Below are 27735 nucleotides of genomic sequence, written 5' to 3'. Positions count from 1 at the left end.
GGACCCTTCAGAGTACTCTGCTCAATGCTCCATGAGCTATGAGGTTTTCCAGTCTGTCTGGTGAAAGCAGGCAATATCCCAGGCCCTGTGTGAGTTTTGGGTAGTGTTCCTTCACATTCTTTTGGGTGATTCCTGAGCCTCACATGCACACACTGATCATAACTCTGCTGAATATATTCTAAGGAGACCTTCAGTAGATTCCAGAATTCTCCCTTTGTGTAACTTTCTGCAGTTAAGTACTTCAGTACTCTGCCCTGTGAACTCTAGCTGCCTTGGCCTCCCAAGAGTCTCAGCTGTGTCTCTTCAACTCAGTGAGTCTGCCAGGCTCCATCTGGGTTTCTCCTGCTTGCTCTACAGCCTGAAGGCTCTCAAGACAATAAGCTGGGGCAATTATAGGGCTCACCTTCTTTGCTTCTCATCCCCAGGGATTATTGTCCTGTGTTATCTGATGATGTCCAGTGTTGAAAGCCTTGTTTCATGTATTTTTCCAGTGTTTTCATTGTTTTAAGTGGGAAGATAAATCTGGTCCCTATTGGCCAGAAACAGAAGTTGACTCTTAAAATTGAGACTTTTGTGCACAGAAGAGAACACATTATTATCTTATAAAATATCTCTGAGGAACCAGAAATGAATCTGAATAATATATGCCAGCTCTAGCTTTCACATTTAGTTTTTGAAACAGATTTCTAAATTTTTGCACAAAAGCCAAAGAGCAATTGATATAATTTAATTACTTTGGTCTCAGATTTCACTGAGAAATGAAGAGAAAAACATTTTCCCTGCATGACATGTTTCTGGCTCAAATGTGGTATTTTTGAAATTTCCAAAATAATATTTGTCAAGGCAGAAAAATCCCTGTGGAAAACATAATCTCATTTAAGTGATCATATATGTTTTTTCCCTGTCAGAAAAATTATTCTACATGTAAGTTTCATCTTCTGTTTTAAACCTTGAATGCTTCCATTCCCCTAACTGTATCTTTTACAGTTTGTAGCTGTAAAAGATAGGGGAAAACTTAAATGTCCTTCTGTGGGAGATGAGTTAAGTGAATTATGGCCTGTCCACACAGTGTATGTTTAAAAAGAACAGACAGCTCTAACATGTACTAACACATAATGGCCTATAAGATATATTGACAAGTAAAAAAAAAAAAAAAAAAAAAAAGATATATTGACAAGTAAAAAAAGCAGTAATGTATATATACACACAAGCTTAATCATGTGTAGTCTATCTCTAGAAGAATATATAAGAAACTGGTAACAGTAGTTGCCCCTGAGGATAAGAATTAAAGATTGGAGTGGGAAGGAGAGATTTATTTTTTACTGTATACTTTTATGCTGTTTACTTTTTTTTAAACCATGTACATGGATTACTTTTCAAACACACCTATTTTTTTTTAAAGAATTAAAAACAAACTGTTCTTTATTTGACTTCTCTGATAGGAGTGATCGACACAGGAATTGCCCTATTTGTCGCCTACAGATGACTGGAGCAAATGAATCTTGGGTGGTGTCAGATGCACCCACTGAAGATGATATGGCTAACTATATTCTTAACATGGCTGATGAGGCAGGCCAGCCCCTTATACCATGACCTTGGGGTGAAGGTCTTCTGTTGCTATTACAAGCTGCAAACACTTTGGTCATGGGGGAAGAATGCAGGGATATTGTGGCACAGAGGTAGAGATATCAATTTTCCCTACCCTCTTATTTTCGCTGTTCTGACAGTTTGTCCCATTTCTTTTGATAAACTTGCTATGTCTTCCATTTATAGTAAACTAAAATTTGCTACTGTTTTAGACCATATTTTTCTATTATTTATCTGTTCTAATATATATTAGAACTAATTGCTCTTGAATCCTTTGCTGAGGTAACAGCAACATTTCCAGAGACTTCTGAAACACTATTTTTCAGGGCAGGAGTATTCTGGGATCTATTTAGTTAGGTTTAAAATAAACTTTGAATGTTAAAAAGTGTAGCCATCTGAGAGAAAATTTGAAGTGACTGAAAATGTAGAGTATATCAAAGTGCAGGTTACTACTTTAGTCTTTCTGCTGGAATCTAAGGAGTGTGTATGCCCCCTTGTGGTTAATTATTGCTCCTTTAATAATTTTTACTTGAAACGATCCACAACTATTTCATAACTGTAGCAATGTGTTTTGGAACTACATGTTTTTTACTTAAAAGTCTTTTTTTTTTTTTTCCATGCTGTATAATTTGGGTGAGGACTATAAAGCTGGGCGTGACTTCGCCTTGTAAATGGATTTCTGCTGGGGAATCTTCTTGGCTGATCTGGAAATGCTTTCCCATAGTTGGAAAACTGTTCTAAATAGCTTTTGATAATGCTCTTGCATCTTGGAGTTTCAGAAGGAAATTTTTCTTCTTCACAGATCCTGAATTTTGTATTTCCAAATTATGGTAAATCATTCAATATTGGTTCATGGTGCCTTTATTTTCTTAACTTGAAGGCATCTTTCTGAAGTCTCAAGGTCTTTAAATTTCTTATGTCATTAAGTGAGAAGAACATAGGGTACAGCCTTTTAAACGTGTACCATGAACACCTCTGAAAATCAGGAGATAATTTGGCTTTCTACTGTTTCACTGTACTTCCTTTGAAATACTCAGAGAGTATAGTCATAATGGAATTATGATTTTTAGTGACACTTCATTTTTCAAAAATTTTGCTTATAAAGTAAAATTTTTGTTTTATGTTAAGCATTAACATATTAGCATATAATAAAACTAGAACCTGATGTCTCCTTTAAAAGATATGTTAACATTCCATGTAACTTTTTTGACTTATTATGCATAATTGCAAATATTACTATTTTCCAAAATACCAAAGTACACAATTTAAGTTGCTGCTTAATGATGGCAGAATTTTTGGATGTTGGGATTTTTTTAACTATTTTTTAAAGTTTATTTATTTACTTTGAGAGAGAGAGCAAGCAGGGGAGGGGCAGAGAGAGAGAGAGAGAGAGAGAGAGAGAGAGAGAATCCCAAACAGGCTCTGTGCTGTCAGTACAGAGCCTGACACAGGCCCAAACCCACAAACCGTGAGATCATGACCTGAGCCAAGATCAAGAGTCAGACACTTAACCAACTGAACCACCTGGGTGCCCCTGGATATCAAGATTTTAATAGGCATGCAAATTAAATAATTCATTTCCCTCCCAAAAATGTCTGACCAAAGATAGCTTGATTTTACCCCCAAAATATTGATAACTAATTGGTTGACATTCATGATGGGGACAGCCCAGGACCAAATAGCTAAACACCACTGTGGAGCACGAGGGGCTCTATCATATCCACCTGGCAATGTGCTTGATGGTTTGTGTGACCTTGAGAAAGTCCCTGCTGCTGGTTTGTAGGTTCCTGCGTTAGAAACTGAGATGTTATCTGTGCTTTTTACACTTTATTTTAGCAGTAGAACTTTTTTTCCCCCCCAGGTAAAATCTTACTCAGAACCCCTACACATACATGCTATATACCCACATGCACTACCCCTCTATATAAAAGTCATATTTTATTAATATAAATTTCCTTATATAACTATATACCACAATAAATATTATAAAGTCAACCAATAAAAACATGTATTAATGCATTGGTGGTATCCAGGATAGTCGAATTTATTTAGTAATGTAGTTGTATGATGGGAGTTATTTTTTAAATGAATTTTTTTTAATGTTTGTTTATTTTTGAGGGAGAGAGAGACACAATGCGAGCAGGGGAGGGGCAGAGAGAGAGGGAGACACAGAATCTGAAGCAGGCTCCAGGCTTTGAGCTGTCAGCACAGAACCCGACGTGGGGCTCAAACTCACAAACCATGAGATCATGACCTGAGCCGAAATCAGACACTTAACCGACTGAGCCACCCAGGCCCCCCCCCCCGCCCCCACCAAAAATTTTTTAATTCAAGTCAGATTTGTAGAACCCTGAATCTCCTCCCCGAAGTCTTAGTATCCCATGGGACAGATTTTGAAAACCTTGGGATAGATGATCTCTGAGATCTTTTCCAGCTCTAAGATTTTAAATTGTCCTTTTGGATTAGACTTGCTGAGTCTAACTCAGATTGCCTAATTGAAGAATGTTTCTGAAAATGAGCAAAGTTGCTTTACATGTTTTTGGATCTTTCCAGGTATAGCCAATGATCTTATCCCCCAGAATCCTTCACCTTTCAAGGAATTATTTAACAGTAAGCTCAATGACCTGATATTGCCCAAACCTTTTTACTTTCCAATATGAGCTCCAAGACACTAACTGATCTACTGTGAAGTAGAAAGTTCTTAGTTTTTGTTAGTCTTATTAAATCAATGAGCACAGGTTTTTGCCTACTGCATTAACTGGGTGATAATTCTTTAGATGTGAATGTTAGGTAGGTTCTACTATTATAACTAATCATAAAAGTTGTAAATTTGTTTCATGGATAAAATGTACACTTTTTGTATTCAGTACAGCTTTGTCTTTTTTAAATATGAAGTACTTAAATGCACTTACTATGATAGGAAATATAATGTGTGCCTTCTAGGATTTGTGAAATGTTTTCATGAACTCTAAGGAATTTGTTTTAGAAGTTAAAATGTTTTCCCTATCCTAACTCAGTAACAAAGAGTTTACTCATATTGTGATGCTGTAGAACTTTAGTTTGAGAAAATGTATTTGACTACGTACTGAATTTAGAAGTTGAGAATAATAGTATCTGCTTTATTCTTAGGACAAACTGATATATTGTGCAATAAATAATCTTTAGCAAGTAAATTTTAGCTAACTGAAGAGACTCTTTTCTTACGTAGTTTCACATTCTTCTATACTAAATGTTTATATTCCTTAGAGGACTATTTTGTATTGTGCTCTGGGGAGTTGTGATGTTTGCGTCCTATGTTTTAAAATTCATTTCAAATTGAACTCAACTTCCTTATACCTAATCTATATCTGGGTAATAAGGCTGCTTGAAATTATCTTTTGTTTCTGTGATTAACAGTGGAAAGTTGGATTCATTAAAAGGCAGTCCAAAGAATTTGTATTTTTAACTGTTTTTTTTTTTCTTTCTTAAGTCAAGCTTACTTTGTCTATCGAGGAATAAGAAAACTGCTTGGAGATTAGGGAAGTCAGCTGATCACTCCCATTTATGATGGGCAGCATGATGACAATATAATATACATAGCTGACAACAGATTTTCATTTGTTCTCATGTCTTATTTACCCTGTTGGACAGAAAAAAGATAAAATACTACAGTGTTTTTTTGTGGTTCTTGTAAAATCATTTCCAAAGTTAAAGAGTATAATTAGAAAAGCATGTTAGAATCTTAGTGCTGAGAAGAGGAAAGCCATTTATAAGAAGGAATGGCAGTTTATATTTCAATTTACTGATGTACAGCATCCTGGAGAAGTACACATTTTGGTACCAAAAGACATAAGCCTCCTCAGAGATACATTTTGATAATCTTGCAACTGTTTATAGTCTTACTCTCTGGCATCCTCGATCTTTCTGACAAAATACTTATTTAAAGGTTGAGGATTTTTAAATTTCCAAGCAACTATGTTTTTCTGATTAGTATTCCTTTCATTGTAGTTAGTTACCCTTGTTCTTTATAACAGTCATAGTTCAGGTATTGTGTGCTTAGGTGTATTACCAATATATCTCCTTCAATCGTGTGTATAAATCCAAAAAAAGATGAATATTCCAGTGGAGGACTCAGAAACAAGTAAAGAGAAAGCCAGAGAGATGTGCTTTCAACTCTGCTTTAATCCAAGATAAAAGGAAGTAAATGCCCAGGACTCACCTTGGTACATACCAACCCAGGAGCTGTGACTGGTTTTCATGTGGCAAAGAGCAATGTTATTGATCATCTCAACAATGCAGTTTGGAGTGACACATACATGAACTTGAGGCTTTTATAGTAAGGGATAACCTGCTTCGAAATTTGTTCTTTTACAAACATGGGCTAGTATACAATAGCCTTTGATTCCACCTGTGAACACAAAAGAAAGTAGGGATTCATCCCCCACCCACCCCACGCCCCTGCAAAAGGCCAAAGCCAATTAGGTACAGTGATGAGATAAAAGAGCAAAGCGCTACCGAAAAAGGTGTCTGAAAAGTTTGCAGGACAGGTAAAATCGAATACATGGTGGCTGAACAGATTAAAGTAATATCCAGGGAAAGGGAACACGTGTGGTTTTACTCAGGAACTGTAACAGGCCAGAAGTTAGAGAAAAAAGATAGCAAAGGTCCACCTTCTGGGTCTAGTGAGCTTCAGTTTAAAATTTTTGAGTATTCATTATAAACGTCATCTATGTCTGAGTCTTAGTAAAAGATAAATTGGTAGTTGTTACTTATAACTTTTCATGATGCCCAATCTTTTTTAAAAATTGTTTTTATTTCAGTATAGTTGACACACAAGGCTACATTAGTTTTGGGTGTACAACATAGTGATTCAACTTCTCTGTATGTTATGCTATGCTCACCACACGTGTAGCTACCATCTGTTACCGTACAGTGCTATTACAATATCATTGACTTATTTCCGATGCTGTGCATTTTATTCCTGTGACTTATTCCATAACTGGAAGCTTGTGTCTACCACTCCCCTTCCTGTGTTACCCATGCTCCCACCCCATTCCCTCTGGCAACCATCAGTTTGTTCTCTATTTATAGGTCTGATTCTGCTTTTTGTTTCTTCATTTGTTTTGCTTTAAATAGTATTAACTTGAAATAGTTTTAAATTATTGAGACATTTATTTAATAATTAAAAACAAATACTTGGTACAGATAAAATGACAATTAAAAACTGTACAATAATTGCTGAGTTAGGACAAATGTATACAAATGGGGCCTTTTCAAAAATAATGAATGTGTAAGATAAATACTGGGTTTTAAGTTAGTTTCATCATTAGCTGGAAGATAGCATACATGTCTGCCTAATAAAAAGACTACATTTATTGTTCCATATGCTGAGTTAATCGGTAGAGGGGATAAGCATTATAAAGTCACAGGACAAGACCATCTAAAGTCAAATAAGTATCTTCACAGGCAAAAATAGAGTTCTTCTAAGTCTATAATAATTTAGAAAGGCTTGTCATCATCTGCATTTGCCCACAGAAATAGAAAGGTTCTTGAGCAGCTTGTTGCATACTTGGAGCACATATCCTTAAAAAATTGCCAAAAGAGAAATTCATTCAGTTATTCAATGTACATTTATTGAGCACCTACTATGTACCAGGCACTAGTAACACAGATGAAGAGTACATTGGTAAAGCTTAAATTCAGTTTGGTCTTAAAAATAATTTCTACCTGGCCCCTGGGACCACTTATATCTTCTAAAGAAGTCTGCATGTTAGGTAAGGGAGAAATTTCACCTTAAAAAAATGCACAGGTTACACTGGTAAAATTTAACATCTGTGAGGCCTAATGGAACAGTGGGGAAAAGGACTGGATTAAGAGGAGTAGGGAAAGTAGTTCTGGTCCTATTACTTATTAGCTGTGTGACCTTAAGCAAATTTCACCTCTCTGGCCCTAACTTTTCATAAGTAAAATGGTAATTGGGCTATAGTCAAAATATTAGAACCAAAAGGAACAGGGATCATCTAATCCTATGTTTTCCAAAGTCCGTAGTTCAAATGAAAATATGTAGAAGCCCCAGTGTAAAAGTGATGAAAGAGTTGCTTTGAAGAAAGCGGCATCTAGAACCTCACTCCCCCTGCCCTCCCCCTCCTCCTGAAGTGGTCCAGGACGGGGGGGGGGGGGCATTCACAGAACATTTGAGAACTACTCATCTAGTCCAAACCCGTACTTTTCAGATGAGAAAACCAAGACACAAGAACAGAAGCGATTGGTTCAATGTGCATATGTGGCTTCCTAAATAGGAGGGCTAAGTAAAACATTTTAAGAAATTCATAAAAAATGCAAATTGTCAAGAAGGAAATTTTCTATTTTAATTCTCTCAAAGTAGTTCCTTTATGAAAGGGAGCTTTGAAATTGATTTTAAGGCAGCCAGCCAGAGGCTGAAATGAACAACTACCAACTAGCCTGCAGGGTCTATAGAGGATTTTGGCAGAAAACCACACAGACCTCATGTCAGTAGGCACTGGACCTTGCAAGATCCTGGCCCCAACAATGCAAGCACTAGCTGTTTCAAGAGACATATTTGGAAAATTAGGAATGAGTACAGACAAGTGTCCAGCTCCCAGATCCCCAAGGAGGAGTCACCATCTACTACTCAGAAATACTAACAGAAGTGGGCATGTTAGATCTTAAAGTGAACAGTACAACCGAAATCACTAGTCAGAGGCATCCTCTACATGGAGGACGGTCCTAGTTTGGTATCTTGACCACTGTTAATCGCAGCAAACTTGAAATTAAACCAGAAAGTTAAAATGCATTGTCCACTGCTGGACCTATTTGGTCAGAGCTGTGATCTCTTCTGATTTCATGGCATCAGACAGGAAGCTGAGCTCATTGCATAAGGTCTCGTATCGGAACGCCATCCGGATCTGAGCAACATTTGTCTTTCGGATATCATTTCCTTCAGGTCCTTCTTTATAATAATTTTGTCCCAGAAACTTTTGCTTCTCCTGTGGAACCAGAGAAGTACAAATGAAACCATATACCTTAGGTTTATTTTCTATATCCCCACGGCAGCTTTGACATTAGCCACACCAAATCAAACCAGTCCCCTGAAGCTGGTCCTTCACCAGGACATCGTTCCCCACAGCGTTCTTAAAAATTCCTGCTGGCCCATGTGCTCGAGCATGTCACCCTGATGCCCACATTCATTCCCTTCATTTCTGACTATGCTTTCCTTGACCACAAGAAAAAGATAAGACCTCCAGGAGCTGCTGGCAATGAAGAAGGCAAGATGAAGGCATGAAGACTCTCAGTCCCTCCTAAGAGCTGACAGGGGCAAACAGTCTTAGGAAGCGGGTCTGCACAATTGAATCGTGAACGTTTAGCTCTTCTCTGCATCAGCATCCAATAAGAGCAGCACCGATGCGGCTTCTTCCTGTACCAGTGACACCACCCCAGCGAGGTACCCAGGAGCCTAAGACACCACGTAGAGAAATGGTTCTCAACCCTGGCTCCACATCAGAATCACCTAGGGAACTATAAAAAAAATTACCGATGTCCAGGTCCCATCCCTACAATGTTTTATTCAGTGTAGGTACTATTCACTATCCAAAAAATACTGAGTGCCTACTATGTGCCAGGGACTATTCTACGCCCTAGGGATATAATGCTGAACAAAACTGTCTAATGGAACTTATATTCTGGAAGGAAAGACGGGGAAACACATAACTACATATTACAATGTCAGTAGTAATAAATGTTATGAAGAAAAACAGATTAAAGGGCTGGAGAATGATGGCAAGTGTGTGGCTGTGGTAGAATGGTGATCAGGGAGGGCCTCTCGGAGGAGGTCATGTTTGAGGTGTGAAAGGGTGAAAGAGCAGCCTTGAAAATTCAGGGGTCTCCCCTAGAGAGTTTCAGCGTTCACCCTGCTTGTCATCCTCACGGATCTCAGAGCCTAGAAAGTGCCTAACATGCAGCAGGCACCCATTGTATGTGTGTTGAAGGGACAAGAGGGACAGAAGGCAGTGCCATCACACACCATACCTGATGGGAGAGGCCACTCTGCAGCACGCTGTTCCTGGCGATTTCACACAGGTCACACGTGCTCAGCTTCCACACTTGAGCAGCAATTGCATATTCTTCCATAAGTGCTTCCTAGATCCGCCCCCCCAAAAAGCAAATATATGAGATGGTAGGATATCCATTTCAATCCTTCACATATTCCCAAAGCTAGAAACATCAGACAGACATTGCAGATCTAATTTTTCTTTAATGTCTGCCACCTGGAAAACCAAACAACATTCCCACCCCCTTAAATTATGAACTCGTAAGATCATCTTTGGTGAATTCTCAGGTTTCCAAAGAGAGATATGTCAAAGAACCCCTACACGTTGATTTGTTGGCCGGCACATGTTTGAAGCCCTGTGTCAAGTCATGCGGATGCCAGCCTCTGTTCCACTGCGACAATCACCCTGGGCGTGTATATGTTTAGTACCTGCTCTGTAGCTTTGCTTTTTATTTAACATCACTTTCTTAAGATTGCCCCAAAATAAAAGTGAATCTGAATAAAGTATTAAGAGCAAAGCTGGAACGTTTAATAAGAATGAGAAATGACCAAGTAGTGAGACAGTAATCCCAAAGGGATTTGGGTTTGAGCTGTGCTTTCTGCCTTATCTCCTAGGATGTGAAATGTCTACCATTGATCATAAACTCTCCCATTACTGCTCGGACGCCCCCACTGCCTCTGTAACCTAGAGCAGCAGTTCTCAAAATGTGATCCAAGGTCCTGAAGGCCTTTTGAAAGGTCATCCCTCTTCCAACTATGTACCTTTGTGAGGCAAGATTTTCTTCATATACTTTGATAAAAAAACAAGGCATCACAACCGATTGAATGCAGATGCAGATGTAAGAATCCTGCTGTCTTCTATTAAACCAGACATTAAGGGGATTTGCAAAAATGTAAAATAATGCCATTCTTGATGCCATTTTTTTTTTTTTTTTTTTTTTTTTTTGCTTTTGGACAATATGACTAGTTTCCATAAAAATGGCTATTTATGTTAACATTTGGTAGGTTTGTTAATGTTACTTTTTAAGTATGTATTTATTTTGGGAGACGGAGAATGAGCAGGGGAGGGGCAGAGAGAGAGAGAGAGAGAGAGAGAGAGAGAATCCCAAGCAGGCTCCACACTGTCTGTGCAGAGCCCAATGCAGGGCTCAATCCCACGAATGGTGAGACCATGGTCTGAGCTGAAATCAAGAGTTAGATGCTTAACCAACTGAGCTACCCCCAGACACACACAACCTTGTTAATGTTAGTTTTTTTTTTTTTTTTTTCAACGTTTATTTATTTTTGGGACAGAGAGAGACGGAGCATGAACGGGGGAGGGGCAGAGAGAGAGGGAGACACAGAATCGGAAACAGGCTCCAGGCTCTGAGCCATCAGCCCAGAGCCCGACGCGGGGCTCGAACTCACGGACCGCGAGATCGTGACCTGGCTGAAGTCGGACGCCCAACCGACTGCGCCACCCAGGCGCCCCTGTTAATGTTAGTTTTAAATGAGTTAATATTTTTCAATTTCAAATTAGTTTCTAACACACTTAAATATCACTAGATATAGCTTATGTGATCAACAGCTTTCTGAGGGCCTTTAATTCTTAAAGCTTATAAAGGGGTCCTGAGACCAAAAACTTGGAGAGCCTGTCCTAGACGACTCAGGCACTTATGTTTTTACTAATCAATGGCTGGTCCCCATGCATGATATTGCCTTTCCCTTCCTCTTTCCTGGCCCTACAGATCCAGAGTAGAATAATAATAATTAATAATAATAATAATAGTATTAAAATGTTAACTAACATTTTGAATACATGCTACATTCAGACACTCTGTTAGACTCTGGTTCATTATCTTAATGGATCCTCACAATAAAGCAGAGGTAGACATAGAGACAATTTCATCCCTATTTTACAGATGAAGAGGAATAAGATAGAGATCAAGTAACTTTACCAACATCATGGAGATAGTAAATGCCAAAGAAAGGGAAAATGGAGAAGGCAAAAAAAATAAAATTGTGCCTTCATGGGTTCAAGGACTCCAAAGACAGGGCTCCTGGAAGAAACACTTTTTGCTCCCCAGGAGCTTATCTCTTGCCTTCACTGGGCACCAACCCCACCCCAAAAGCAGAACTGAGTGTGTTCTCCAGTGTGTGCAGTTGGGAGGGCAGACCAGGGCTGGCTGGGGCACCTAACATCCTCACCTTTGTATAGTGGAACTGCATGGGGTCATCAGTGGAGAGAGAAACATGGAGTCCCTTGTGCAGGAATTCCCTCAGAGGGTTTTTGGAATATTCAAGGAACAGACTGTTGTTGCTAAGAGGAGACATGGCAATGGGGATCTGAGCAAGGTAGTAGAGATACTGCAACACCGGACTCTGCAAAAGAACCACCAAACTCAGGTGACAAGCGCCAGAGAAGGGAGGGAAGGAGCATTCATCAGTGGAAACAAGGTCTGGCTAGTGTCTGTGTAACAGAGCTCCCTGAAGCCAACAGACCCAGATCCCCACCTCCCCTTCCCCACCTCTATGTTCATCTGATACATCACATGCCCCTCTCCTCCTGGGCTGCCCTCCACCTACTGTTGGAGCTCGCCCTCTTGGCTCCAGACAAGGCACAGCTCAGGGCAAGAAGGCAGCTGCAAGGCTCCAAACTGACCCCAGGCTACATACTCTGCTTCCCTCCCCCAGGTACTGCCCCCAGTGGGTCAGCCCAGGAGATGCTGGGCTTTTGTTATGTTGCTTTGACCACAAACATCCAGGATGAGTCTGTAAACGCTCTGGCTCCTTGGAGATGGGAAGGGGCAGACCTGACTGGGCTAGAGTGGTTTTCTGATGTAACACCCTCTGCCCACGGAATTGTGACACACAATTAGACCTCCCCAGGACACAAGAGGCACCAGAGGAGCTTGAGCAAACATCTTTCTTATGGAAGTGATCCAAAATATGGAGAAGACCAAATGGGCAGAGTTCGTGGTTGTTACTATTTACACAAGCAAAAATTTGATAGACTCTGTCGAATAATCAGAGACTAGCTGAATCAATTATAGACCATCCAAGTGGTGGGCCATCCTTCCAACAGCCTTTAGGATGAGGAGCATAAATGTTGCAGCACAGAAAAATGCTTGTTATATAAAGTTAAAGGACAAAGTAGAACCAAAACAAACAAACAAAAAATCTGTGCTCATAATAAGCACATTAGAAATCTGCTCTGGTAAAAAAAAAAAAAAAAAAAAAAAAAAAAAGATGAGAATTAGAAATCCGAAAAAGCTAATAATGGCTATTTCTTTTAAAGTAATAGCAATAATGTTTGTTTTTTCCATTTCTCCATCTTTTGGAAGATCCAAATTGCAATATGTTTGATTATATTCTTTTCATAATTAAATATGATAAATATGAAACCAAGATGACTACAGACAGCCCAACCCAGAAAAAGGCGCCAGCCTTTTAACGTCACTGGCCAGAGCCTCCCAGAGGGCAGACAGGAGCCCAAGCGATCCCACTCCTCCCCAGGGGAGCCCATGGCAGGACCATCATTGCAGGGCAGGTTTCCGTGAGTGGTCTGGTTACCTTCTTGAGGAGTAGCCCATGGGAAATGTTGTCAGCAGTCAGGAACGCAGACACCAGGTGGGTGATGGAGCCAGACTCTCCACAGTGAGGCCGGAACAAGAAAGTGCTCAGGCCTCGTTCCCTGCAGAAGTGAGGCTCTTAGTCAGTAAGGACCCCTAGTCCACTGTGTGTAGGGCCGCACAGGCCTGGGGCGTGTACTCCTAGCTCAGGACCTACTCCAGGGAAGACAGTCACCCGTGGGAGAGTCAACACAGCTGACACAGGGCACTCTGGAAACTACCACCCCACCCTCCAAAATACAGAGAGCCAGGTCCAGTGATCTTCAGAACCAAAAGATGCCATCTCTGGGGAACAGAAAGGGGACCTAGTGGTAGAAAGAGAACTTGCTGTGTCCCCGTCCACTACTGACCTTCCCCTCTTTACCAGGTCTTGTAGCCTAGATTCACAGACCTTCAGAGCAGCAAAGGCCATGTGAAACCATGGAGTCCAACCACTTTGTCATAAAAATGGGCAAACCCAGAGGGTGGAGTCAGGCATTCAAAACCCCTGGGCAGGTCAGCTAGAGCTAGAACTTAAGCCCCTCCCTCCAGCAGCTCAGCCTGGACTGCCCCACCCCAACACCAGGCCATCTCCTCTCAATCATGGTCCATCTGAAACCTCCACAGGCTGCACTGGCTTAGGCTGAGCTAGAGAGGCCCCATGGCCCAGCAGGGGCAGGAGGGAGGCTAGACCTGCAAGAGGGTGGGGATGAACAGCTCAGTGTCTGCTGCTCTGGGCACCCAACTCCCGCCTTATGTGCCCTGTGTGTGTGAGCACTGGTGGGAGCCTGTGCAGATAAGATAGTGATGTGAGCTCCACGAGGGCGTGGATTTAGTCTACTTTGTTCTCTGTTAGATGTCTAGTGCCTGGGACAGTGCCTGTCACATACAATAATCGGTTGCATGGATAGATGCATGTGTGCACACTGTTGGTGCGGTGGAAAGAACATGCATGTGTGTTGGCATGTCCCATGTCTGTATCATATCAGGGATGAACAGATACACGCATAGCTCTTGGTGGGTATATGTATGCACACGTGTGTGTACGGGCATAAAGTCTGGCTGTGTTGTACGATCATGTCTGCGGCATAGCAGCAGGCCTGCATGTGTGCATGGCTCTGTGAATACTGTGACCTGTGTTGTGTGCTGGGGCATGACCCTGGGTGTGAGGTGTGAGGGCACACAGACGTGTGTGCAGGGGCTGGGCTCACCCACCTGCGGAGGTTGTTGAGCACCATGATGTTGGCATACATGTAGTACAGGTAGTAGCTGTAGGGCGGGTTCTGCTCACTGGTCCAGATGTCTGGGTTGGGGCTCTTGTCTGAGAACATGTGGTCGCTGTGCTTGGATTCATCATCCACGCTGTCAAACCCTGTCACCTGGGCAGGAGGAGGGGTCCTGCATCAAGCTGAGGCAGATGAGCTGCCAAAGGCCTTGGGGGCCAAGCCTCCCAGGTTCATCCGTCAGCTGGGGACCCCATAGCCTAACTGAGGCCACATTCCTCCCAGGGATCGGAAGTGGGGACGATGCCATAACCTGTCCCTCTGTGGCTTCTAAAAGTAGCCAGAAGGCCAGACTGGAGAGTGTGAAGCCCTAGTGTGGTAGTGGTGATGGTAAGAGGGGAAACTCAGACTGGACCAGCCACACCCACCACCCATCCCTCTGCTGTGCCAAGGAGAAGGGCAACACTGCAGGGTAGCTAGCAGAAATTGCCATCAGCAGCAGTGACAACAGCTGTGAGGGGGAATGGGACAGGCCAACTATACGGCAGGCCCTATGCACTTACCACACATCAGCTAATATAACACTCAGAGCCATCCTGTGAGGGAGGGCTTGACTATGAACAAACCAGACCCAAAACGCTTAGGGAGCTTGCCCACGCAAGACAACCAGTCTCTGAACCTAAATGGACTCTGGGCCTGGTCTCTGGGGCTGTGAGTGGAGGATGCCCCTGGGGTGTACCAGGTGAGGCCACAGGAAACCAGTCTCAGTGCCTCACAAACAGGTCAAGGTGGGCCCCATCCAGGAGGGCCCCTTGGAGGGTGAGCTGTGGTTCCCAGGAGGGAGGTGCTCTGCCCCCCAACTCCTCCCTGGGAACTTCCCTCTGAGCTTCCTGTCTTTCCACAGTAGCTGCACCTCAGCTGAGACCCAAATTTTGCCTCTGGGGGCACCACCCTGGTCACTGGCTGCCTGGTCACCTGCTCCCAGCCCCTGACCAAACATGTACCTACAGAAGATACAGCCTCTCGGCCAGCACAAAGGAGCAGTTCTGCTAACGCATCTCCCCCACTTTTACTCAGCTGCAACAGCACTTTGGAAGGAGCCTCTGAATGACTCCACCTTGCTCCACAACTGGCCCAAACTGGGGAGTCCTGGCCAGGTCTGCCAGCCTCTGCCATTCCTATATGGGCAGTAGGTGCCCAGAGGAGCAAAGGACCATGAGGGTCTTTGCGGAATCTTCCCTGTCATAGAAACACGTGTCAAAAGCAATGACATGGCTGCCACCACAGCTCCCAGCATGGCCTGGATGGGTCTGGGGGCCAGGGAGGCCCTTGAGCCCTGCTCTGTACTCACTAGCCCCGTGCCTTACCTGAACTCTCCAGGGCCTGACATGGAGGTAACACCAGTCCCTCTTCTCAGCTTTGTATTCAACAGATGGAGGGCCTCAAGCACAAAATATGTCCAATCCCCAACTCCTCCTCCTCCCCAAGCGTGCTTTTCCCCCACTTGTAGTGACCTCTGAAGGCACAGGGTCCACTCTCCCACAAAGCCGGGCACTGGGGAGGCACCCTAGATTCTTCCCTCGGGCTCACCTTCAGGCTTTGCCCAGGTCCTGTCGATGCTACAACCATGCCCACCGCATGCCCAGAAGCCCTGGCCTGCCATCTGCATATGCCTCACTTTTCCTACTTGGGAGGCACTACAGCATGAGGGTAATAACACCTGCTGGGGAATCAGACACCTGGATATGAATTCCAGTTCTACCACTTTTGAGCCTCATGTGATTTCCTCATATGTAGATTGGAGCAAGTAGCTTCACTGGGCTGAATTAAATGAGACAATCCGTGGAAGCATTAACAGTGCTTCATACAGCAAGCAGGTAATAATTCTGCCCAGCATGAACACCAACAAAATGACATGGAGTCAGGTAATCATGAAGCTGAAGCAAAACCATGTCATGGTGTGGATCACTGGGCAGGCAGCAAACACTCAATAACTGTGAGCTGTTCTGCTGGTGCAAGTCCCCGGCATCTGTCTCTATTGCCGGAGCAGGCCCCCTGGCTCTCATCTTGCCCCTTTCCCCCCACCTTTAGCTACCGTCTGTTCCCGGCCTTTCTCCATACAACAGCCAGCATGGTGTTTGTCTAAAACATAAATTCAATGACGTCCTTCAGCCTGCCCAAACATTTCCTAGCAGCCCCCTACACACACACACACACAGACCCCATCACCCCTTCCCACACCCCCAGCTCTCCAGAACCTTCTCTGCCTCCCTCCCTGTCAGACCCCCAGAACCTCCATGGGGTACTGAACTTGCTTCTCACTGTCTACAGCCATCTCCATTCTGGGAACCCAGAGGGAGGGATCAGGGCCTGCCCCACTTATACCCTTTCTGGTTAACTTCTCCTCTATCCCTTCTTCCCCTCTCCCATAACTAGCCAGATAAATGCATGTTGTCGGGCTTGTGTACTCAACCAGACAAGACGTGAGGACCATTGTTATGAGGTAAAAGCAAGAGCACTGATTGTCTACATTTCTAAAGACCTGGGGGTGCTGCTGGGCGCTTCTGGGGACAGAATCCAGTCTTTCCAGCACCACCCAGCCAGGAACCGACTCTTCAGTCTTTCCCCACTGCTGTCTTCCTGGCACCCCATCCACATCCCAAGGCTGCCCCTGAGGAGAAGGGGACTTCCCCTACCCGGAGCAAACTCATTATTTTGGAAATTCAGTTTCTTGGGATCGGCCACTCCTGCCTGGGGCACAGAGTGACAGGATCTGAGAAGGGAAGCCTGACCCAACCCACTTGGAATTTTCTCTTCCCTTCACCACTGGGCACATCACCTGAAGCACCACCCACACTTACATATTTGAGGAAAAGATGAAGCTCTCGGTGATCCTGGGGGTTGATTGTGGCCTCAAAAAGGGGCAGGAAGATATTCTCCAGCATCTTCCCAAAGCTTGGCAGCAGCTTCTTTGACCTAAATATGTCACTGGGGGGAAGCAGAGACTTGCTGATTAAAGTGAACCTACCAGCCCTGTTGGTCTGTGGGAGAGCAACCCCATCGCTTCCTCAGGCCACTTGTGTTTCCATCTAAACACCCGGAGTAGAGTCAGAGATGTGGCTTGAACACAGGTCCTTCCCCTCCTCTCCAACTCCCAGCAAGTTCTGCAATGCTAGGCATTGGTCAACGCCCACCTATGCCCATCAGAGAGCTTTTCCAAGCTAGAGGCCATGCTGGAGTGGGGTGCTGGGACTCAGGCTGACCAAAGGTCTGAGAGATGAGTTCTCAAATTTCTTGGTTCTCAAATTTCCCCTCCACTGAGCTGAGTTCCCTTAAACCACATATCCTGGCCCACGCAGGGACCATGAGCCCCACATTGGCCAGATGGAAGAGGACAGTGGTCATCTGAGTCCTAGCCATGGAAATCCAGTGCCAGCAACGCCACCATCAAGTTACTCATACCCAGGGGCTCACGCAAAAGGATAATCCACCCTCAAACCCCATTGAGAAGATGGGTAGTAGTTCCTGCTAGGTTTTGCACAGGCTTGTTCTTCAAAGAATGAGTTTAAGTGTCACAAGGACAACTTTGTCAACCACCCCCGCACTATGGGAAAATCCCTAGGGAGGAGAGGCCCAAGCTGGCACCAGAACCGGCCCCACCAGCAATAGTACAGACTCAGCAGCCCATGAGGGACAGGCTGTGTCCCCAGAGGGCATGGGCAGACAGCGGGTCACCTCACTTACTAGATCCGGGGCACCTGGATGATCCAGCGCATGTTGGGTGAGTAGACCTTGTGCTGGATGAACCAGCGGGCCAGTTTGGGCCACTCCTTGGGATTGCGGCCATAGATGGACAGCCGTGGCTCTGAGTACTGGTACTTGCTCTCCTCCAGCTCCCTGGCCACCTCCTAGCACCAAGAAGAGCTCAGGTCAGCCCAAAAGCACCCCAGCTGCTGGATCCCGCAGCTCCCTCACCACCTGCTCCCAGGCTGGGAAGGCCTAATCTACATCCTCTCGCTGCCATGTAACTACTCCTCCATCTCAGTAGAGGCTCCTTCCTGGGGGAGGGGAAGGCTGTGGTCTGCACAGTCACATGTCTAACCAGGCCAGGCAGCAGAAGCCCCTCCAAATGGAGCTATGCTGCCCCAAATCCAGACTGCAGACAGGGCAGTGAGCCTGGCTGCTGTGAGCACTGGTGGATACCCTCCCTTCCTCTGGCGTGCATTCAGCACCTGCAGCACCAGTGTGCCCATGCTCAGGAGCTGGCAGCCTGGGCCACTGCACAGGGCTCCTGGGTGCCTGTGCCTTGCCTGAGCTGGATGGTGGACCGATGGGGATTCAGGGAGGGGAAAACAGGAGGCTATGCAGCGCCCCCACCCTCTGCAGGTAGATGCTGTCAGGTATCGGAAGAGGGCTTGGAGAGGCCCAGGGCTCACTCGCCTTGACCATCCGAGCAAAGTACTCTCCTCCCAGGTAGTTTTCAGTTTTCAAATATAGGTCGCGCAGCTCACTGGCCCCCACAGGGTTGTATTTGGAGTTGAACTTGTCAAAGCGATGGAATGTCTGCCGGCCCTGGAGAGAGGAGACCACCAGGCAGATCACCACATTGTTCTGTAGCCACCATACACATTTCTCTCTCCAGGCCTTTACAAGGGGGTCCTATGTGCAGCCATGCTGATGGCTATCTTCTATGTCAGCTCTTGCATGAAATCTTGGAAAGTCCTGGGGCCAGGATGTGTCTCCTCACTCAGTCAGCCCCGGGGTCCTGTACTGAGGCCCTCTGTGAAGGATCAAGGCATCTCGTGCTCCAAGAAACCACGGTTAGGAGCATCACTGGCTGAGTGAGCAGAAAACACCAGACTACTAACCAATCAGTAATAAAGGGTGTCTATTACTGCTTCGACTTCATCAGGCACTTTCTCCACATTACTTCATTCTGTGTTTTATTTGTTTTACTAAGATTTTTTTATTGTGGTAAAATATACATAACACAAAATTTATCATCTTAACCAGTTTTTAAGTGTGCAGTTCAACTCTCTATCTTGTGAAACTAAAACTTTATACCCATTAAACAATAACTCCCCATGACCCCTTCTTCCTGGTTGCCCCTGGTAACCACCCCTCTCTCTCTATGAATTTGCCTATTCCACGTACCTCATATGAATAAATCATATACCCACTGTCCTTTTGTGTCTGGCTTTTCTGACTTAGCATGTTTTCGAGGTTCACCCGTGTTGTAGCAGGTATCAGTACTTCATTCCTTTTTAGGACTGCAGAATATTCCATTGTGTGTATCTACCACATCTTGTTTATCCATTCATCTACTGATGGACACTTGGGTCATTTCCACCTACTGGTTGTTGTGAATAGTGCTGCTATATAAGCTCTGGTGTGCAAGTATCTGTTTTAGTTCCTGCTTTCAATTCTTTTGGGTATATTCCTAAAAGTGGAATTGCTGGAATATAATAGTAATTCTGCATTTAACTCTTTGAGGAAACTCCACACTGTCTTCTATAGCAGCTGCACCATCATTTAGAATTTTAATAACTTCGTAGTATCAACAAGGCACATGGCATTCACCATTTCATAAACAAGGAAATGAAAGCTTAAGTGACCTGCTTAAGGGCACACAACTCCTAACTGGCAGAAGGAGAATTAGAAGGGGGACCTGTCTCACTCCAGTCACACTCTTTTTTCCGACCTCATGGCCCTGCTATTCCCTGAGGCCAAACTACCTCTTATATCTCCTATGGCTAGAAGAGAAAGAGCTGCTTACACCGCCAGCCTCTCTCCAGGCACAACCATGGCTTCCTTCCAGCAGGTTGAGTCCCCAACCAGGATGGCTTGAGGCACTAGGGCAGAACCTCACTCACCGCATGGACATCCAGTGAATCGACAGTGAGATCATATGGGTCCATGTGCAAGCTGTCGAACACCTGCCGCAGGGTGATCTTCCGGCCCCGCTTCTCGGCCACAGTCCTGTCAGGCTCTGTCTTGTATGTGTGCTTGATAAAGCGCAGCAAGTGCTTCTGGTTCATGCAGGCAGCTGCGTGGATGTGTGTGTCCACCTGCAACATGGTGCCCACAAGCCATGAGCCACAAGAATTGGGGTGTCCAACCCTCAAAGTGGACGGCAAAACCTCAGTATCCATGGCCCTACCAATGCCTGAATCTACACCCCTCCCCCCAGTTTCTCCTCTAGGCTTTGAAACTGGTCCTCCCTCTAGTTTTGCTGCTCAATTCACCTCATTATAGCATCCAGAGATCTTTTTAAAATGTGTCTGGCCATTCCCCAGCTAACAAAACCATCAATGGCCCCCAAGTCTTCAAGATAAAGCTCAAACTCCTTAGCCTGGGATTCAAGGCTTACTTCCACCCTTAATTCCCACCTTACCACTGCCTGCTGTATGCTCCAGCCATGACATACCACTTACAGGTACCCGAGGCATTGTGCTATTCTGCACCACATCACTTTGCCCATGTGTCTCCTCTGCCTGGCATGTCTTCCTTCCTCCTCACCAATCTCATCCACCTACAGGGAATTTCTAACAACCTCCTCCTCCTGGAAGCCAATCCTGATCCCCTCAGCACACTGACCAGTTTTTCCCTTGCCCAACCAGGAAAGCTAGCATGGACACTCCCATTAGTGTACATGTCTCTGCTGTTCACTCTACAAATTCCCCGTCTACTCTGTCACTAGACTGGGAGCACAGTGCTCAAGGACAGAGACCTCATCTTATGCATCTAAGTCTCCAGTGCCCACCCAGAGCCTAATATGATGCATTTGTTGAGTCAATGGATGGATGGATGAACAAATGATGATATCCACATCCTCAAATAACCCTAAGGGCCCGCCAAATGCCCCACAAGGTGCCATTCTTCCCACTGACTTCTCTTGGAATATTCCCATCAGCCACCAGCCCTGAGGAAACAGAGACCTGGCTAATCCGGGGGATGGCTGAAGTCACAGTGGGCATCCTGATGCCCCTTGCATGAGCCCAAGGGGCCTCAGGGAGGCCCCCAGGGAGAGAGGCAGCAGTCTCATGGGCTCTGCAGTTACTGCTGTAGCCGGCTGGGTACTCTGCCAGGGCCAGGATGAGGAGGCGGCTGACCTCTGGCCAGGGAATGCTGTCCACAGCTGGCCAGGCATCTCCAAGTCAGGCCAAACCAGACATTTGATCTGTTGAATTTCTGTGAATATTGTCTGAGCCAGCCCTATGTCACTGACAGCATCACTGACTCATCCGGGCCCTTCTTGCCATTAATCTTGCCACTTCCAACCAGAAAGACCACTAGACATCAAAGAAATAAAACAATTCAAAGCACCAAAAGCTAAAACATCGCCCAAAGCACACTGTAAAGGCTCAGTCACCTCAGGGATAGGCTGGGCTCATGTGGGATGCACAAGAGGTCAGCCTGGCTTAGCTCAGCAGGACGCAGCTGGACTCCACTACCTCAGCATGACAGAGCACATTCTGGGCTTTCTGCTTGTGTCCTTTAGCATACCAATGACACACTGCAGGGGGTGCAGTCTGTCCTTATCCCCACGAGTCACAAGATGAAGGAAGAAAACAACTGGACAATCCAGGAAGCATCCAATCCAAACTTCGGAATGTCTAAGGTGATTATTTTAGAAACAAGTAAAAGAGCCTGTCATTGGATGTCAGTGTTTTCAATTCACGAGGAGACACCAGCATGTTCCTTGTTTTCACCTAAGATCCAGGTGTAAGCAAACAGTACAGTTTACACACAGGGCTGGCCAACACTGGCCATTTCCACATGCATATCAGACATCACTAATTGATTGCAGCACTTTCACTATGCTTTGGGAGTAGCCACTGCCAAATGGTCAAGTCTGGCACAGAAGATGAAGCCTATTTGCTATGCCTGATATGGCACGTAAACCAAAGTGGATTGGGGACTAATCTTACCCAACTCCTAAGCAGTAAACACACTTGGCCCTGGTTCTTAACTCTGAGCAAACAACAAATGTCTCAGTTACACAGTCCTGCTGGTTGGGCCCCCGTGGTGTCATGACACATGACCTGTTGTGATGTTGCAGATACTTTCACAAACACCACCCACACAGACCCAATGGCCACGCACAGCTTCTGCCTCAGAGCACAGCCCTGGTTTGCCCTCACAACACTGATAGCTACCTTAGAAATATGGAGGCCACCCTCCCAGGCCACCCTGGGTTTCAGAAAGCCAGTTCTCTCACAGAAGAGGTTTCCAAGGTAAGATAGAGCAGTCAGCACCCTGGAGGCAGGGAGGGGCAAGCAGAGGCCTGACTTGGAGCAGATCTGGGCCCATGTTTATGGACTGCTGTGGTGCCAGAAAACAGGCCACTGCATTACGGCACAGGGGTTAAGGCCATCTCTATCCAGAGAGCACGTTTAGCCCCAGACTGAGAGGGGGACCCCTAGGGTTAGGTAACCACGGCCCCCTCCAGGACCCTCTTCCACATCACAGCCAGAGAGCAGCTGGTTGGCTCAGGAGCACCCACTGGGGCCCTACCTCAGAAGCAGTGTCCCAGCCAGTAAAATCACCAAGGACACCTTAGCCCCAGGCAGCAGGAAGTAGGCCCAGAGCACTCATGTGGAGGGTAGGACTGCACTGGGCTGGGCAAGAAGCTTCCTCAGACACCCATCTGGGTACGTGTAGTGCATTTAGGCAGGGCTGAGAGGGGCTGGCATGGTGCCTGAGCATCTACCCGTCTGAGCACCTGAAGCTCTTAGAGAAGGAGCAAATAGTGCTCAAAGGTAAGGGTACCAGGTAGGTGATTTCTCACATATGCTGTCACCTCTACCTGGAACCCCCTGAGACACTTCCATAAGCCTCACAGCTCATGAGCTGAAGTCACCTCTCATTCTCAAGGCTCTTCCTTGAGAATAGCCTTGGATGGATGGTCCCATCCAAGGGGAGTCCATGCCAGACCACAAGAAGTGACCTTAGAACCCCTTAGAGGAGGCCCCCAGGGATGGGAACTCACTTAACAGAAGTGACCTTGGGACCTCTCTGGAGGAGGCCTTCCAACCTTCACAGCTGAGTGTTCCCAATCAGGTCAGGGAGGCCTGGGCTCCACAGAGGAGCCACATCCTCCCTGTACCTCCAGCCAAGGTTCCCTTATCAAAGCTTGCCCCAGAGAGGGGCAGTCCTCAGGGGTCACATCTAGGACAGAGGCCCCTATGGAGATGAGGACCCCACTGTGACTCAGCTCAGGTTTGGCCATGAGGCAAAGCCTAATCCCCACCCTTTCCCTATGAGCTCCTGTCCCAGAATACTACCATGCCCCCTCCCCCTTCCCAGCTTCCTCTGCGAACCCCAGGGGCCCTGCATGGTCCAGAACCTCATACACCTCTGCCAACACACTCTCCCCACAGCCCAGCACCACGCTCTCCCCCAGCACCTGAGCTCCTGTCACACCACACCACCTGCTGTCGTGGCATACACTGGTCATAGTCTCTTCTCTCATAGCACCCTCTCCCTCTTAGTCTTTGCATATGCTGTGCCCTCTGCTGGAACGCCATCCCCTTCATTCCTTTGCCCCCCACCCCACCCCCCTCCAGGCTGACTCCTACTCACTCTTTAAGTCAGCTCAGTTCTGGCCTCTTCCTGAAAGCCACCCCTGCCACAACACCACACTGAGAGGACTAGGCTAGGAACTTCTTGGGGATGGGCAGCGACTGCTGCTCAACATCAAACACCCCATGCTTAGCACTGATATTCATGAATGGAAGAAAGTGGAAAAGCTGGAATCCATGATCATTTAACCTACACACCTGCCCCAGCTGCAGCCCCTGCAGGCCACAGGAACCTGAGCCCAGGCTAAGCCTCCCCCTCCACCCTGGGGAGTGGTAGAGACAGGAGCACATCAGATCTTTTCCATAAATACACCTGATCCAGAAGGAAGCAAAACCACAAACTCCCAAGCCCAAAGAGTTCATAACAGCCTTTTCTCTCTGTGATGAATGTAATACATCCTCTACCTTAAAAGTAGCCTGACCTCAAGTCTTATGACAATTAACAGACAGACCATACCCTATTTTCTAAGGAAGAGGGCACATTCCAAGAGATACATGATATGGACAAAGATTTCCACCTAGAATCATACCCAGCATGATCTGAGGCATGGCCTGAGAGAAGGAAGGCAACTCACCAGTCTTCCTTCTGCATGTACACATCACACTCCTCTGGCCAAGGAAGACCACACAGGGGTCCAGCCCCAGACTCCCCCAGGGTATCCCAGTGGTTTGGAAAGGGGACCGGGAGGGGTGGCTCTCAACAGTGGCCCACTGACACACCTTTCTCACATTATAGAAGTCTCGGTGAGGGTTACTCTTCAACTCTTTGAACTCAGACATTTCATTTAACATCTCATGAAGGCTGAACTTGGATTCCAGAAAGTTTAGTCGCCGGTGACAGTATGTTTTCCTGCAAGTGGGGAGAAACCACAGTTAAGGAGAAGTGGCATCGAGCTCTCCAGTTTGGAGACCTCCAGTGGCTGTGGGGACCAACCCCCAGGTGCAAGGTCAGGATGCAGCAGGGAGGGATGTGGTGGTCCCAGCTTTCTGCAGACCCAGCTGACCTGTGTAACCACCTCCACATATTCCACGAAATGAGCAGAGAGTCAGTTCAGGGCAGTGGAAAGCTGACTTTGCAAACTCACACAGGTGCTCTGACTTCTAGCTTTATGTGCTTAAGTAATTCATCCCAAGCCTCTGTTTCCCATGAGCAACTACAGAGATGGCAATGCCCAGGACTGAACTGGAGGTTAAATTGGCTCATGTGTGTGAAGGGCCTAACTCTGAGCAGAGTGGATGCTCAATAAAAGTCTCCCTCCTCATTCCTTCCTTCCTTCCTTCCTTCCTTATGTCTTCCCATTGATCCTCAGCCACCTTTACTTCTTTAAAGAGTTTCACTTCTCCCCAGAAGATCAGGAGTACAGTCAAACTATAAGGCAAGACCTGCCTACCTTTGGCATAGAGAGGATGCATCCTGTAATCTAATGACATTCCCCAAACCCCAAGACCTGAAGACCCTTCAACTCTAAGGTCTCAAGACAAGCAGAGGATGTTTTGTATCATGGGCAGATTAGGAATGTAGGGATGTTTAGTAGCACAGAAATCTCTGCATGGACTGATGCTCCCACCAGCCAGCAAAGGCCCCCAGGGGTGGGAACTCACTGCTCCTGGCCAACTGCCAGCCCACAACCAACCCAGGGGTCTGGCCATGTGCCTGTGCTCAAGCCACATGGAACCTTCAACCACAAGTCACGCCACCCTGCTTCCTTGTGGCCCCCAAATAAACAGCAGCTCTCATGGCATGCAATCACTCGGACATTCTTAAGGACCAGCTGTCGACCCTGGAACGTCACCATGTCAGCCGAGGCAAGCCCCAGAGTGGCACAGAGGATGCATGAAGAGTCTGAGTCATGAGGGATTTCAAAAGCCATCTCCACCCAATCCTTTCCCCAGCAGGTCTCACCTGGATAGCCTCCTGGACAGGACAGCCACTGTTTACATACCTCCCAGAACAGCCAGGGTCCTCCCCCTACCCTCCCTCCCAAGGCTCCCCCTCAAAGTTCCTCCTCACAAGGCAGAGGCAAGCCTGCTGGGAACTGCCTTTCCCCCTCCCAGATCTGTCCTCAGATCAGTGAGGACAGAGAACTACTCTGCCCACCCCCCAGGGGCCCACTCCCTCTCTTGGGAACTGGCATCACACCATTCCCAGAAAAAACCTAAGGCAGTGCAAGAGAGGTCCCTCGGCAATGACCAGCACCCTTTCCCTCCCCCAGCTTTCCAGTCCTGGCTGGACACTCACAGCACAGCCACTTGAGGGTTCAGGGGCCGGCCCTCCTCTGCTGATGAGCTGCAGTGCTCACCAAGGAGGGAGGGGTCCAATGCAGGGAGACGACTGACCGCCTGACAGGTTAGCTCAGCCAAGCCCATGAGCATCCTGGGGGTCATGGCACAAAGTCCCCAGGCTCCCTGCACTCTCCCCTCCAGAAACATGGGAAACCCAATGCCTGCGGCAACAGCCTTCACCTCTCCCCTACAACCTGTGGTAATGCCCTGGGTGCTATCTCCACAAGGCCACTGCCCTGCCTGAGGAGAGGGAGAGCAGCCGCTCTCAGGTACACAGGTGGCCACCAGCAAACAGAAGCTCCACATCTAGGATGCAGAAGGGACAGGTAGTACCACTCTAAGAACATGCCAGCCTATGATGGAAAATCGTTGCAGGAACCCACAAAGCACTGGGGAAGGGGGCAAGTACTCTCTTTCTGGTATGATTGAAGTGCAGGCAAGCCCAGAGTTAAAGGGTGAGCTGACCTTTCCCAGCCCCTTCCTACAGAACAACCCCCGTGCAAAGAGAGGCAGACCCGGGGAAAGCTGGCTTACGTGGGACCATCCGTGATAAGAGCCAAGATGTGGCTCATGTCCACTGTGTAGGTCTCCAGGTCGGGGTAGGGTAGGCTGTGGGGCTCCTGGCGCTCCAGCATCTTCTTATTATCATACACGAAGAGGATGCCCCCCTGCATGCAGACCAGGTAGCCCAGGTTGGGGGGAGCATCATCCAGACAGTAAGGGTCTTCCTGGGGTGGAGGGGGAGGGTGGAAGTCTGCAAAACAGGATTGAGTGATGGTAAAGTGCCCTTGACCTCTTGAGCTCACAGGAGCTCAAAAGTCACATTCCTTAGTCCTCTAATGAGGGATATCCCCATCATCTTATCTAAAACCTAACCACCCCACCCACCCCCACCTACCCTGACATCATGTATCTCCTTCCCTGCTTTATTTTGTTTCCTTAGCATTTGCCACTATGTAAAATAATTTCACTTACTTATCCTAGGTAGTATATGTTTGGTTTGTTTACTACTGTATCCCCATTTCCTAGAACAGACCCTGGCACATGGCTAGCACTTCAGTAAATATTTTTAATTTAACTGAAATGAACCCCAGCCTCCTGGGCATGACAGGGATGCCAGGCCCATTAAAAAGGGCAGCTGTGTCCTCTCCTAATAAAAGAACAGGCAGCACTTGGGACTGCCCAATGGGAATAATTGTCCCTGTCCTCCCACATCTTCTTGAGCCGAGGGCAGCCAAGAAGCTGCATGGAAAAGCCTCCTCCTCCCCAAAGTGAGCACAGAATAGGCAGCTTATCTCCCACAGAGCAGGGAATGGCAATGACAGAGCTATCTGTCCCCATAGCTGTTAGCCCACAGGAGGCAGAAAACACCTCTTGGCTATTTCCCAGCTATGAGACCGAACAAACCACTTCAGCTCTCT

The 27735-nt window shown here is 46.4% G+C and overlaps 2 protein-coding genes across 11 annotated transcripts in view; one reads left to right on the top strand and one right to left on the bottom strand.

Moving 5' to 3' along the window:
* Window positions 1-5019, top strand: part of RNF141 (ring finger protein 141) — a 28041-nt gene extending 23022 nt beyond the window's left edge. For all 3 annotated transcript variants that reach the window (XM_045484506.1, XM_045484505.1, XM_045484507.1), the window contains exon 6: window positions 1443-5019. In XM_045484506.1, the coding sequence (XP_045340462.1) occupies window positions 1443-1593 (151 nt within the window). In that variant the 3' untranslated portion in view covers window positions 1594-5019. The remainder of the gene's footprint in view (window positions 1-1442) is intronic.
* A 713-nt stretch (window positions 5020-5732) lies between these two features.
* AMPD3 (adenosine monophosphate deaminase 3) overlaps window positions 5733-27735 on the bottom strand; it is a 48938-nt gene continuing 26935 nt past the window's right edge. For all 8 annotated transcript variants that reach the window (XM_045484500.1, XM_045484498.1, XM_045484501.1 and 5 more), the window contains 11 exons: window positions 26849-27068; window positions 24752-24881; window positions 20321-20515; window positions 18888-19019; window positions 18192-18355; window positions 17309-17435; window positions 14440-14603; window positions 13187-13307; window positions 11822-11995; window positions 9613-9723; window positions 5733-8573 (listed from right to left, as the gene is read on the bottom strand). In XM_045484500.1, the coding sequence (XP_045340456.1) occupies window positions 8397-8573; window positions 9613-9723; window positions 11822-11995; window positions 13187-13307; window positions 14440-14603; window positions 17309-17435; window positions 18192-18355; window positions 18888-19019; window positions 20321-20515; window positions 24752-24881; window positions 26849-27068 (1715 nt within the window). In that variant the 3' untranslated portion in view covers window positions 5733-8396. The remainder of the gene's footprint in view (window positions 8574-9612; window positions 9724-11821; window positions 11996-13186; window positions 13308-14439; window positions 14604-17308; window positions 17436-18191; window positions 18356-18887; window positions 19020-20320; window positions 20516-24751; window positions 24882-26848; window positions 27069-27735) is intronic.

This window comes from Leopardus geoffroyi, chromosome D1 (assembly GCF_018350155.1).
Source record: "Leopardus geoffroyi isolate Oge1 chromosome D1, O.geoffroyi_Oge1_pat1.0, whole genome shotgun sequence".
Taxonomy (NCBI): domain Eukaryota; kingdom Metazoa; phylum Chordata; class Mammalia; order Carnivora; family Felidae; genus Leopardus; species Leopardus geoffroyi.
This window is presented reverse-complemented; position numbering and strand designations above follow the sequence as displayed.